The sequence below is a fragment of the Ctenopharyngodon idella genome, chromosome 5 (assembly GCF_019924925.1).
Source record: "Ctenopharyngodon idella isolate HZGC_01 chromosome 5, HZGC01, whole genome shotgun sequence".
Taxonomy (NCBI): domain Eukaryota; kingdom Metazoa; phylum Chordata; class Actinopteri; order Cypriniformes; family Xenocyprididae; genus Ctenopharyngodon; species Ctenopharyngodon idella.
In genome coordinates this window covers 27,595,095-27,609,106 of record NC_067224.1, presented here as the reverse complement: position 1 = coordinate 27,609,106, position 14,012 = coordinate 27,595,095, and the positions used below count along the sequence as shown (strand labels likewise).

The 14,012-nt window shown below is 37.0% G+C and overlaps 1 protein-coding gene across 7 annotated transcripts in view; it reads left to right on the top strand.

Annotated features, from left to right (window-relative positions):
- Positions 1–14,012, top strand: part of arvcfb (ARVCF delta catenin family member b) — a 137,712-nt gene that overhangs the window by 7,205 nt on the left and 116,495 nt on the right. The window contains exon 1 of one of the 7 annotated variants that reach the window (XM_051892697.1): positions 10,953–11,641. The exons of 3 other annotated variants lie outside the window; for them this stretch is intronic. In XM_051892697.1, coding sequence (XP_051748657.1) covers positions 11,621–11,641 — 21 coding nt within the window. In that variant the 5' untranslated portion in view covers positions 10,953–11,620. Of the gene's footprint in view, positions 1–10,952; positions 11,642–12,822; positions 12,847–14,012 lie in introns of those variants that run through there. 3 more of the 7 variants (XM_051892698.1, XM_051892699.1, XM_051892696.1) reach the window with 3 other exon arrangements.

Sequence of the window (14,012 nt, the reverse complement as noted above, 5' to 3'; positions counted from 1 at the left end):
TCTGAGGCAGTAATGTTACAAGGATGCAATTCTGGGGAAAACTAAAGTCAATATGAGAGGAAATAAATGTCAAATGGAATTAACAAGAAAAATAAACACTACCATCAATCAATACAAAAATGTTCACTCGAATAGAAGTAGTGGGGAGTTACAAAATGGAGTTAATAGAGTCTCAGGTTTAAATTTTATTTATTTATTTTAGAGAAATTGGATTACAATCTAAAACAATTCTATTAGGCCTTTCGGTGGGATGCTGCCTATTTGTGGCTGCACTCCTTGTTTGAAGGTTGCCTAATACCTTTCTGACTCAGACCTCTATCTTTTTAAAATCATTTTCACACTTCTTTCTTTGCTTTCACATTGTTATGTTGTTATGAACTGAGTTACATTTGCAAGGTCCTTTCATCAATCAATTCAAGGACCACTGGACTGCAAAATATATGTATTCAATAGAAGTTCACCACTGGATAGATTATTTATTTATTTATTTATTTATTTATTTAGTTATTTAGTTTAGTTTAGTTTAGTTTAGTGAAGTTCCTGCGTAGTAATCAAACAATTTAGCAGTCTGTGTGGGTTGCTGGTGGGAAATGAAGCTGATGAAATTCTTCCCAATGTTAGCGATCAGTAGTGGAACATTTTAGTGTTATAGAGTTATACTCTACACGTCTCTATGACAGCAACACCATATCATTTATATACTGACTCTGGAGGTGCATATGCAGTGTTCCTTCATCGTCATCTTTCAGTGGTGAATTATTTTAACTTCTAACCAGCTGTTTTCCTCTACATTATTGTTGGACTTTTTTGTATTGTAAAACCAGTTAAAGAAAAGTTTAATTTTCACAGAAAAAGCCAGGTCCATTGTCACTGCTTAGGCTCTGATTATCTGCCTCTTCCATTATATGTTTAACCTGTGCGCTGCCCTCACCTGCCCATAATGCTTCTGTGTTTTACTCCTCTTTGCCTAACATGACAGCTTGAAAATTAGCTTGCCCTTTTACATGTCGGGTTACTGTCAGAAGGCCTTGAATGTCACAGAATCAGTTTGTAGGAAATGGTAGCTTCTGCCTAGACATCTGTCTTTATTTCCTGTGTCGCTTCCTTTCTCACAGAGAATTATGTTAAAAGATCACAAACCACACAGTGATTAGGATCAAAAGCTGGTGGGTTATGTAGCACATGCCATTACCGGAGGTGATGTGTTGATGTTGTTTGGTGGTCCTACCTACTGTGAACCAGTGTATCTTTAGCTCAGCATGTTTGCCGACCTTCTGGCAGTGTCATGACCGTGTTTTGATGAGGTTGAATAATTCATATTTATTTTTTGTAGCTGAACTATAGGAGCAGTTTAGAGTTAGCTAAACATTAACATTGCATTAACAAACATTAACATTAATTGCAAATTAATCGTACAACAAATTTGGCTGAGAAATTACAACCAAAAGATAGTTTAAAGTCATTATTGTGTTAAATAAGAATAGCATCAAATAGACATTACAAAAATAACTTTAGAAAGAAATACTTTATTTGATTATTTAACAGAATTTATTACACATAAGCTTTTAGGCTTCAACGACCATGAGGGTGAGTATATGATGACAGAATTAAAATTTTTGGGTGAACTATTAATTTGGGTTTGGAACTATTGGGTTTTTTATTAATATGGAATAAGATTTTTTTTTTTTTAATGAAATAATACCCTAAATAAGCAACTAAAACTCTCAGTAGGTGGCTGTAAATGTCTAAATGAGTATATCATTGAGTCATTCATTCATTAGATTTGTTTAAACGGCTCTCTAAATGGCTCTCTTTATGAATGGGCCGTTGAATCATTGGTTCACCCGATTCATTCAAAACACAAATTCATTCCGAAATGAAACACTGCTGTGTTGTTCAGAGACACACAACCATTCTGCTGTGGCTTTATATGTAATATTTTTGTTGAAAAAAAAACAATATTGTGTCTAAAATATAACACAATATTAACTTCTTATTTATTGAACCTGTTGTATAAATCAATATCACATTTGCTCTTGTGCTATTCATGACAAAAACAGCACTCGTGTGATATTGCACATGGTATAAATATGAGACAAAAACTCATGCAGGTGCATTTTTGCCCTAATATCTTGAATTTTAGGGGCATATTATAACTACATTCTATAGGTTACACCATGCAGTGAGTTGTTGCCTTGCATCATGTTCGTCACCCGTCAACTGTATGAAATATCAGATGAGCGTAGGGCAGGCGGGTGCGTTAATAATTTTAACACGTTATTTTTTCCATTACTAATTAATTACATTAAAGGCACAGTATGTAAGTTTCACCGCTAGATGTCACTTTTTCAAAACAATAACAAAGGCTTGATGACTCCGTGAACGAGAGTGGAATCATGGGAGTTGTTGTCTTCACATCCACAGCTGATGGAAAGCAATCCGGCGGGGCTCATGTTGATGGGTGAGCTAATGTATTAAAGTTTTATTAACGTTACTGTGGTAAGAAGCAGGGTGGGGCCGAGAGCCTGGGACATTTTACATTGCTGTTTTTATTATGCTTATACGTCGCAGTCGGCCACTGCTGCTCCTTTCGCTTTGTTGTTTATGCATATTTTATGATTAAAGGTTCGAACAAAGTTGTTTAACATCCGCCTCCTTCGTCCCTGAAATTGAACTTTGTTACAGTTACGTTTGATCACTCATTCACATTATTTTATTTCATTCTAATGAAATAGTCACAAATGCTGAATTACTACTCATACAAGTCACTTTATTAAATGAATTAAAATTGTAGGGTAACGCAGCGCTGTTTTACTTGGTGAAAACAATCATACTAAAATACGTTTGAGTGTGTCGAAAGTTACGTTACGTTACTCTGTGCATTCGCTCGGTGGCTGGTATGAGACACTTGTTGCACATTGCAGTAAGCTAGATCGATTTTAGAATATCATATTAATAATAGCTTGTGTTGCTAAATGGAATGCAAATAATTTTAAAATATATTGTATGGTGGAAAAAATGCTGTATTACTGTTACTACAAATTAAGCTCTTTCTGATTTTGCCATGTTAGCCACTTGACAAAATAGCATTGTCTCTGAGGCATGGTACAAACAGTTGTTCACCTGTCTAAAACATTAAACGGTCTTTGATGTTTCCATGGTTTCAACTGAAATCAAGGGTAGTGCAGATATGACATCACTGACAGTCGAGGCAATGACACGGGCCGTTACACTGGTTAAAATAGCTGATTTCTCTGGATTTAAACATTGTTGGAAACATTTGGGATAATGTAAGTACACCAGTCAACAAAATATATAACATTGTTTTAGTGGTTTGTGCCTTTAACACATTAAATCAACAGCCCTAATAAATACACAAAAATTATATTTTTCTTATAAGGTTGATATATTTAGATGTTTTATTTCAACAGTCCTCTCATGCCTCTTTTTGCTGTGTAAATAATGTGTTAATGTTCTCTATAATGATATCTTGATCTTCAGGGACACACTCATGGCTCTAACTCTCTTTGTTTCATGTGATTGGCTAACTTTCCAGAGTTTATCGTGAACGTTGTGAAACCAGGGATCTAAACTGGGTTGGATTTTAATAGTTTTTCAACTTGAAACCAACTTTGTTACATTTAGTTTGTTTAACTGGCAAATCTCAATATTTTATAATTTGAAAATGGTCCATGTGTATGCAGTTTCTAGGAATGTTGTATGAATAATTGGCATTGTTACAGCTGTTGTGGTGCTGCAGGTGCACCTCATTCATCTTGTGTCTTGTGTACACATTAATTCTGTGTTGGGAAGGTGGATCAAGTGTTAATAGATTTGATTCCCAAAGCAAGAAGGGACTTACCTCATTCACTGCTTTATCTTTGGTCTGTGTACTGGGGGAGATATTGATTTATTTTGTTTTTGAGCCTTTGTTATTCTACACAAGACCTAAAAGGTCACAGAGTAACAGAGACACACAAGGACTTCGTCAATGGCAGACCTTGTCTCTTTCACAGCAGCTCTGACACCGTAGACAGCTTTTCTTTAAAGTAACCTCAACTGTCCCACATGCAAGTAATGTTAAAGGGTCATGACCTGAGGCAGTACGAGGAATATCACAGTTACAGTACTTCTTCCTGGAATCTAGAACATATTTTAAAATTCAGGAAGCGTGTCTGGAGGACTGAACTGAAGCTGGTTCCTGTGTCTGAACTTTGCTAGCTCTGTCTAAATGTTTTGAGTCTGAAAGGCCTGTGGAGAGCTTTGGAAGAACAGTTGCTGCTTTGATCAATGCTGTCTGTTATAAGGCATACAGAGATTGTACGATACACCGCTGCTCAGGTTCCTCAGTCTTACCGTACATGTCCACTGGTGTGGAGTGAGAGGAGCTCAGTCAGCGATTTCAGTTTGTTCTGTAAAAGTTGATAAAAGAGAAATGGAAAAACTCCAGGCTCAATTTTTAAAGTATATTTATATCCATATATATTTTACTTTTACGTTAAATTTACTTTTACGTCATTTTTTATTATTATTTTAAATGTAATTGAATTATTTAATCACTTTATCCCAGTATGTTTTTATATTTTCCCTCTTTTTACACTTTTTGAAAGAAATTGACGGTAAAGACATTTACATTGTTACAAAAAAAAAATAAAAAATAAAAAATCAAATAATTGAAGTTCTTTTTAACTTTCTTTAAAATGTTCCACTGTTTCCGCTATTAATATGAGTTCTGAAGGATCATGTGACACTCAAGACTGGAGTAATGAATTCTGAAAATTCAGCTTTGCCATCATGGGACTAAATTACATTTTAAAATATGATAAAAATGTATTTTAAATTGTAATAATATTTCACAATATTACTGTTTTCACCTCTTTTTATCAAATAAATGCAATCTTAGTGAGCTTACCGACCCCAAACTTTGTATAACTTTACTGACTGTGTATTGAAAGCAGTGATAGACTATACATACTGGCTATACATTTTACAGGCACACCCCCAAAGCAGCCTATCTCGAGGGTTTTGGATGGATTTCCTCCATGCCTATAGACACGTAGGGTTAGCCACAAAACACAGGGAAGCTCGCTACGGGAAAAAGCCTGGGAGGCCCACAGTCTTGTAAATCACCTGCTTAACAATGACTTTCTCACCCTCCTCCCACACACACAGTCTCCCATGCCACCTCGCTCCAGTGCCATTAGGAAAAGCCAAACCTCTTGTAAAACTATAATTAAAGCAGCAGTGAACCTTTGCTTATTTTCCCTCTCTCGCACCTCTCATAGCTCTTTTTTTTCTGCTTTCACACATATATAGTGATATGTTTTTTTTTTTCTCCTGAACATTTTTTCCTTTTAGATTCTAGAAGTTTTGCTTTGAAAATGACAAATGTAGGCTAACTAAAAATATGGAGCTGTCAGAGAATGTGTAGTGGGAATGTGGAAAGTTTGTGTGAGAAACACACAAGTTTTCTGCACATATATAAATCCAAATATTTGTTCACAATTATTAGTGTTTGAGATGCTTTTTTTCTTCTTCTCCTAAATATCTTTATTACACCCACAGTACAATGTCACCAGTAAAAAGTGCACTATTTTACCTTAAATAGGGAAAGTAATGTTAAAGTTTACATTCATCTAAAGCATTTTAGTAGCTGATTTGAAAGCTGTATGAATTGTTTGACTTAAAATTCAGGTTTTGTTGTGTGAGAGAGTCATTTGGCATGTTATAGTCACTGGTTTCCTTAAATGTGCCTCACAAAGATGTTTGGAAGAAGTTACCTATTGTTAGGTCACAATTTATTTTCGATAAGAGGTGCGGATAGAATAGAGAGTAAGCGCAGTCCAGTGAAACTGCTGCAGATGAGCGATGAGAAGTGGAGCGTGAAGCTCTAGGTAGTTGTCTATAAAACCTCTCCAGTATGTCATATATCAGGATCCACCTCTGGTGATATGGCTATATTTCTTTCATAATACATTAAAAATTGTAATCCTGTGAGTAATCCCCATTTTTGATATGCCTGCAAGTGTTAGAAAGGTGAACCTGCTCACATATTTCCTAATGCTGGCACACTGAAGGACAGGAGCTCTCACTGAGGAGTGGGAATAGCTGCATTCTTTGTATTCAGAGCAGCTGCAGGTGCCCACAGCTATTCATATTCTACAGAGGGCTGTTCGGACTGCTCTCATCCCCATTCCACAATCCATCAAATGATTAATCCTCTAAAAGCCTTAAAATACATGGAGATCTTGCCTTTTTTTCTTTTCACAATGTTGCTTAGTCTTTTTTCTCACTCTGTGAGTGTAAAAAATAAGGTTGTGTCCAGCATTTGCTATGTTGGGTGACCTATTTAATGCTTATCTCAATAGTTTTGTTTACATAATAGCTTAAAAGGATAATAATAATATTTTATAATTTAATTTATTGAAGAAGATAAATATAGATTTGTAGATCTTTGATTTTTATTGCTAGATTTTTACATGTTAGACAATGGTAGTTTGGTGATTTTTATATAGAGTGTACCATGTAATCTACCATTCAAAAGTTTGGGGTCAGTATTTTCTTTAAGAAATTAATACTTTTATTCAGCAAAGGTACATTAAATTGATCAAAAGTGACTATAAATACTTTTACATAGTTATAGAAAAAACAATCAAATTTCAAATAAATGCTGTTTTTTTTTTTTTAAACAAAGAATTACGGTTTCCACAAAAATGTTATGCAGCAGAACTTCAACATTGATTATAATAAGAAATCTTTCTTGAACCCCAAATAAGCATGTTAAAAATAATTTCTAAAGGGTCATGTGACACTGAAGACTGGAGAAATGGTACTGAAAATGTATTAAAATATATTAAAATAGAAAGTAGTCATTTTAAATTGTAATGATAATTTATAATATTACTGTTTTTATTAAAGTTTTAATATTTTTATATATAAATAATCAAACAACCATTGTTTGCCAAGTTGAAAAATGGTTTGACTGGTTCTTTAGAAAAAGCAAAAACAAAAAACAAGAATAATTGGCCAAATAAAAAGTACATTAAGATCACTGTAATATTCACAATAATATATCATCAGCAAAACATTTTGTGTATGTATTGTAAATATTCAGTATATCACCCAGCCCTAATCAATCCTGGATACTATTAGTAGTCTATTAGTTGTCTGTGAATTATTTCACTGACTCATCAGCTACTGAATGTGGTCTCCTGATTACACCATATTCTTAACCGTACCAGCAGGATTGACTTTGGAGCCACTTAAAGGACCAAGTGCTGCTCACTCAGTGGATCCTGAACTCATGTGTTTAAAATAAGAATCTCTTGCTTTATGAGACCCCTGAGTCACTCCAGGAATGTGACCCCTTTACTCGGTATGTTCATATATAACCAAACAAGTCTGTGTGCTTGACCCTCTTATTGGGAGCCTAAATTGAAACCACTTGAAGTGTGTAAAATACACTCTTACTTGAAAGAGTTGTTTGGAGACTTCAAGACACTGACTTTTAATGGTTGCCTTGAAGTGGTTTAACATCACAGTTTAAAGGCAGGAACACACCAAGCTGACGGTCGGCCGTCGGGCAGTTTTTGTTCGTCGGCCGACTAAGTTTTCTCAGTGTGTTCCGCACCGTCGGTTGAAGTTGGTCCTCGTCTGCTTTTTTTCGGCCGATTCCACATGTTGAATCGCCGTCGGAGATCGTCGGCCTGTCGGGCCATCTGATCATTCTGATTGGCTGTTCAGCTACTGCCACCTGCTGGTACGGAAAGACATTTCATCTTACACAGGCACAGAACGGATGTGCTACTTGGCCGTCGGTTTGGTGTGTCAGGTCAACTTTGGACCCAGACGCTGCCGATGTGAGCCAACCCCGCAGTCTGCTTTCGTCGCCACTAGTTGATCGGCGTCGGCTTGGTGTGTTCCTGCCTTAATAATGTATGTGCCACAAGTTTGTTGATGGGTAACGATTGAAGATATAGCTGATGATTACTTGTACGTTTCTACAAAGATGGGTTGATTTAACAACTTATTCCAATATATACAGCTAGAAATGTTGTTTAAAATAAAATTTAAACAATCAAAGCAAATAGCATTGATATTTTTTTGTCCTTTTCTTAAAGGATTCAAATTGTCATCACCCTGTGTGGCAGATAACACAATATAAGATCAGCTAAATTACATTGTTTTATTCTCCTGTTGTTTTCCACTTGATATATAATGTGTAATATTTCTGTCTGGTCTCTGGTGGCTTTATTGACTTTGTGTGTGCGTGGATAGACTCGTTTCTGATCTTTATATTTATCCAGAGATTGGTATGCATGTCTGGACTGTCAGTCGCTTACCTTATTACCAGGGCCCTGGTCTATTTACACGTTGTGTCATAACAAGACTTTATTCGAGCAGAGGACTGTATAATGAGCTTCGAGTAAGTGAACATTTGGAGTAAGTGAACAGACACAGTAGGACAGCTCAGACTGAAAGCAGAAGTGTTGAGTTATTTATTTAAGGGATGTTCTGTTGATAGTTTGTAAAAGATGATAATCACCACAGTGTGAAATATAGTGTAGTTAAAGTAATAGTTAACCCCAAAATTTTGTCATTATTTACTCACCCTCGTGTTATTCACATGTTATTCACTGAACCGAGTCAGATTCATGAACAAATCATTCACACCTGTTTTGTGAACTAGATCAAATGATTCATTGAGAAGATCCAACTCAACAGATTTATTCTTTATGGATCTGACATTGCTGCTTGTAATAATATGAAGACACAATATGCAGATTATTAATGAGTATTTTGGTTTAGATTCATAAAACATGGAATTTTGCGCATGGGTCTTATTGACTAGTTTTTTATTTGTTTGTTTTTTGCCATATTGGACCTTATCAACTCCTATCAGCATTCACTTTCAGATATTCTTTGATGTTCCACAGAAAAAAAGCAGCAACACAAGGGTGAGTAAATAATGATTGATTTTATATTTTTGGTGAAATTATTCCTTCAGTGCTATAAGTTTTATGCTCTATATTTCCCTTTTAGTTCTGATATCTTCATATTCTCTCTCAGGATCTCATTTACCAGATCTGAGTTGTTGATCAGCATCTCTGTGATGGAGAAACCCAAGACTCATATGCTTGTATTTGATCACGCATATCAAGAGAAACAACATTGTATGTTTATTTCCCAGTCTGCAGTCCCATATATTTTTTTAAACCGTAATCAGCGCTCGTTTACAGAGGTTATGCATTTAAAATGTGATCTTTGCTGAGTCGCCACCTTTGAAAACTTCTAATGATGAAATTCATTACATTCCAAATTTGAGAGTGCTGCAACCCTAAGTAAACATCATACATCCTCTGGAGCAAAAGCCTCTTCAAATATTCAGTGCTCATAAATATATTTATGAGACTAGAACAGTCGCATGTACATTGCATATCTTACTTATCCTTTCTTGTTCGTTTCATTATGTGTGGTTTTCTCTTTTTGTCTTTCTATCCGCAGTAGTCCACGTTAACCTTTCCCGGCATCTGTTCCATCGCACTAGCTCCTCAGGCCTGGATCTACTAAAACGCTCTGATTACTTTCAGTTGATTTATTTATCAACACTTTTTCTGTTGACATGTTTATATGGTTCAGTGACCACAGGGCGTTCTGCAGTCTGTTTGGTGTCAGACTCTGTAGTAAAAAAAAAAAAGGAGCGAATTCATTCAGGCCGACTGCAAGCAGATTCAGGCTGTTACTGCTAGATAAGACATGATGTTCTTCAGTGTTGGGGTGACTGTTGTTCAGAGTTTGAGAAGATTTTGTTTTTAAGTAAAAGAGCGTGAGTTGCATTTACAATATCTCAGCCTCCGAGGTGGAATATCGTCAGCTTTGACACTTTCTTGATGAGTTTCTACTCAGGGTTTGTGCAGAATTGCTCTAAAATGTGGACTTTCTTGGTCAAATTAGTTAATAAAGTTAAGTTTAACTGAGGTGCAGGCTTGTAGATGGAAATTAGCTGTATAGTTTCTTTTATTAAGCCTAACTTTGTGTTAGGGCAGGCATACACATTGTGTACTCCTAATCTTCAGTGTCACATGATCCTTCAGAAATCATTCTGATATGCTGCTCAAGAAACCTTTTTTATTATTATCAGTGTTAAAAACAGTTGTGCTGCTGAATATTTTTGTGGAAACTGATTTCTTTTTAGAATTCTTTGATGAATAGAAAGTTGAAATTTTGAATATAAAAGTCTCTACTGTCACTTATCAATTTAATGTATCCTTACTAAATAAAATAATTAATTTCCTTAAAAAAAAAAAAATCTTACTGACCCCAAAATTTTGAATAGTATGAAACGGATAAATTGCATATGCGCCCTTTAATTTTAACTCCAGTGGAGGTTAGTGAAGCATGCATAAAGTTGATTCTGAACTTCTTTAACTCCACGGGTGCACCAATGTACAACAAATAAAAAAAGAATTTGTCCCACATCCAGCCCACAACCTAAAATGAGTTTGACACCCTGGGTGTAAAGTGCCCATCCCTGAACTCTCCCTCCGTCCGGCTTTGTGTTAAAGCCATTCATAGATTTGGATTAAAATTCTTTCTCACTATCAGTCACTGAAAGCTGTCTGAAATCATTCTGCAACCTCTTTCCTTTCCCCTCTCATATTTAGCAGGCTGGAAGGACAAAAGGACAAAAGCAGAGAGAGAAAAGAGCAGGCCAAGAGAGAGCGTATGGGTAAAAAAAAAAGAGAAAAATAACAAAGTTTTGTGAAGCGTTGCCCCCCTCTCAGGGCTCATGCTCTTTTGGCATGATGGCTGGGTGGAGTCTTTTCTCTCTCTCTCTCTCTCTCTCTTTCTCTCTCTCTCTCTCTCTCTCTTTCCACTCCAGCTGCGTCTGTCTGTCAGCCCCCTCCCCCTTCAATCCGTCTGACCCTTGTCTGCATAGATGCTCGGTGAGGAGAGGGAGAGAACGAGAGTACAAAACTCTACGCTGTGAACAGGGCAACTGCCTTCTGGGAAGATTCTATTCACTCAAACGCGCACACACACCCCCTTACCCCGTCCTCTACACCCTTCCACCCCCCTCTCTCTTAGTCTACCCAGAGGGTTTTGTTCCTGCGCCGGGCAACTTTTTTTCCCTTCCACTTCTCCGTGTGTGAGCTGTTTTGTTTTGGTTCTCTTCAGCCAGATTCCTGAATTTATTGAAGGATTCGTTGGACTGTCTGAAGCATCTCTCCTCATTTTGAAATCATTATTTGCCTCGGCGTTTGCAGCATCCTTGCTCGCCGACGGTGGAGGCGGGTTTCTTCTGTCCCTGAGAGGATTACGAGCATGTGTTAGAAAGAGCGTGTGTGTGAGAAGGGGAGAGAGAGAGAGAGAGAGAGAGAGAGAGAGAGAGAGAGTGAGAGAGGAACACGCAAGAAGACGAGAGCGAGACGGAGTATATTCGTGCATGTGACTGTGGGGAAAGGATGGCTCTGTGGCTCTGAGCTGTCTCGGCTCTCACAGGACGTACTCGCATAACAAGGAACGAAAGACTGACTGACTGACAGACTAACTCCTCTCACAAGAGAATATTGTTCTCGTTGCATTTCTCCCAGAGGCTTAACCAAACAGGATTTCCGTGATGCCGGCTGAAGTGAAGCAGGTCAGTTTGGGGATTCACTCGCTCTCATCCTTCTTTCTCTTCTGTTTGCTGTCGATTGCCTAAGTGTGTTTGTTTTTAAATTGCTTATGTACATTATCTCCCATTTTCCTGCTATTTAAGGGTCAGGATTTTGTTGTTCTGGATGTGAAGTTTTTTCTCAAAGATCTGTTCCTTTATTTCATTCTGCTTTTCTGATCTCACGCTTTGCTATGGAATATCAACACGTCGTATCTTGAATACTGTTGTGGTCACATGCTGCGAACTGTCAACATTCAGTATGTCTATTCACTACACATCTTTCCATCTATTCGCCTTTAATTTAGATTAAGTTGTATGCAAAGAAGTATGTCTGTCAGTAACATTCCTGTAATGTCAAGCAGCATGAGGACGAATCTAGCAATTAAGCTGAGGTAAACAGGAGGATTCCTACAGGATCTGAAAGAAAGAAGATAGTCAAATGGATGTTGAACACTGCAAATATGTGCTTAAAGTTCATAAAAAGATTTACTGCTTTGCTTCCTCTGCTCCCTCCCTTCCTCCCCAGCACTGGACTGATCAGAGGTCACCAACTATTTGTTTTCTTTGTTTTGGAGCTACCACATTGCCTGGCAAAGCTGTGGGGAGATTAACGGAATGTGCTTTTTATCGGCATGCAGGGATTTTCTAAAGACGTGTTCCCAAAACAGTGCTGTGTCATCCCATCCCGTAAAAATGTGTCAGGTTGGACAGTTAGGACACGTAAATAACAAAGAGGGACAGGCTTTGAAAGAAACAAGCAGTCTTTGTGCTCAGTTGTGTTCTGAGCTAATGAATTTTTTGAAAGACATTCTCACAACCATCCGTTTGGCACCGTTAATCTGTTCGCGGCTGTCTCATGGATGATTGCTGCGAGATAGCTGGCACAGGAGAGGCAGCTGTATTTTTCGACATGCTAAGCAAAACAAAGTCTGAAGGCACCGAATTTGTAGCGTCTCCGTTCCTGAACCCCTACCTCCACAGGACGGACATTCCTACCATTCTTTGGGGTGCGCCGCACGCTGTATCTAACCTCTGCTAACCTCAGAGCATTCCCTAAGACTAGCACCTGCTTCGGTGAGGTCAGACGTGTCACACAAGGGCATGGAGATCAAGGGGCTCTGCTTTCTGCTGGAGTGTCTGACATGGTTGATGTTGTTGTCTGTCATCTTGGTTGCTGGATGAAGCCTGTAAGTGTGAAGACATAAGTTCACTAAACAGTTGCACCACCTTTTTTGCGTTTAGTGTTTCAATACAAAAGCCCATCTTATTTAGAAACCATTCACAACCATAGATTGACCTCTGAGCTCAACACACACTTCAGACTTGCAGGAATGTTGAAGTAGATGGTATATTTTAACATTTTGAATGAGTCATAATCACATTGTTTGTGATTTCTACAATATTATAAGCCCTGGTGTGTGACTTTTTATCCTATTTGAGTCCGAAGAAATGTTGTATGCTCAAAGTCTACTTTGACCACTAACTTCAGGCTTTTTCCGTGCTTTGAGTGGAGTCTGATTTTTTTTTTTTTTCTTAAATCTTTTTTTCTAAGCTTTTAAGTTATATGTGAACAAATTATTTTTTCAGTAATAACTTTTTTTTTCCTATGATTGTCATAGTAACCACACAGGCTTCTGTTGATTCGCCATGTGTGAGATTTTAACAATGGATGTTTGACCATTGATTGTTTTTCATTAGGGCAGTATTCAAATCTACACACAGCGCAACAGCGTGGGAAAAACAGAATATGTGGCATATATAGTGTCACTTTTTTTTTTTTTTTTTTTTTTTGTGGGTCAATGACGTGACGGGTCATTTTTTACTGAACAATAATAAAAAACAGAGATATGACATTCAAAGTATGTAAGGTAGTACAACTTGATCTCTTTTATTGAAACCAAAAGGTTTTAATTATACTTTGTTACATATAAAGATTTTGAAGTGTCAAAAGGTCATTCGATTTAACCGTCCAAAGGCCAATACAGCCATTTCATTTGAGTTTAAAATATCTTAAAATGTATATATTTTTTATTCTGGCATGATTTTATAACATCATATATCAACATAGTGCAAAATGGTATTAAAATTATGTATAGAAGTCGTTTCTTTGTTATGAGAATGAATGTCCGAAAAAATTAATTTCATTGATGTCATTCGGAGTAACCAATATAAAAGGACCATTTTGGATCAAGTCATGCGTTCAATATCATGTGACAGGATGTGACATCATTCAGACACCTGCAAAGGACCACATGGTCATGAAGCAAAGTAACTAACTCTCTCTTAACTATTTGAAAAATTCACGTTTTCACTTGCTCATACACACGTCCCTAAATATCAGATCATTCGGTAC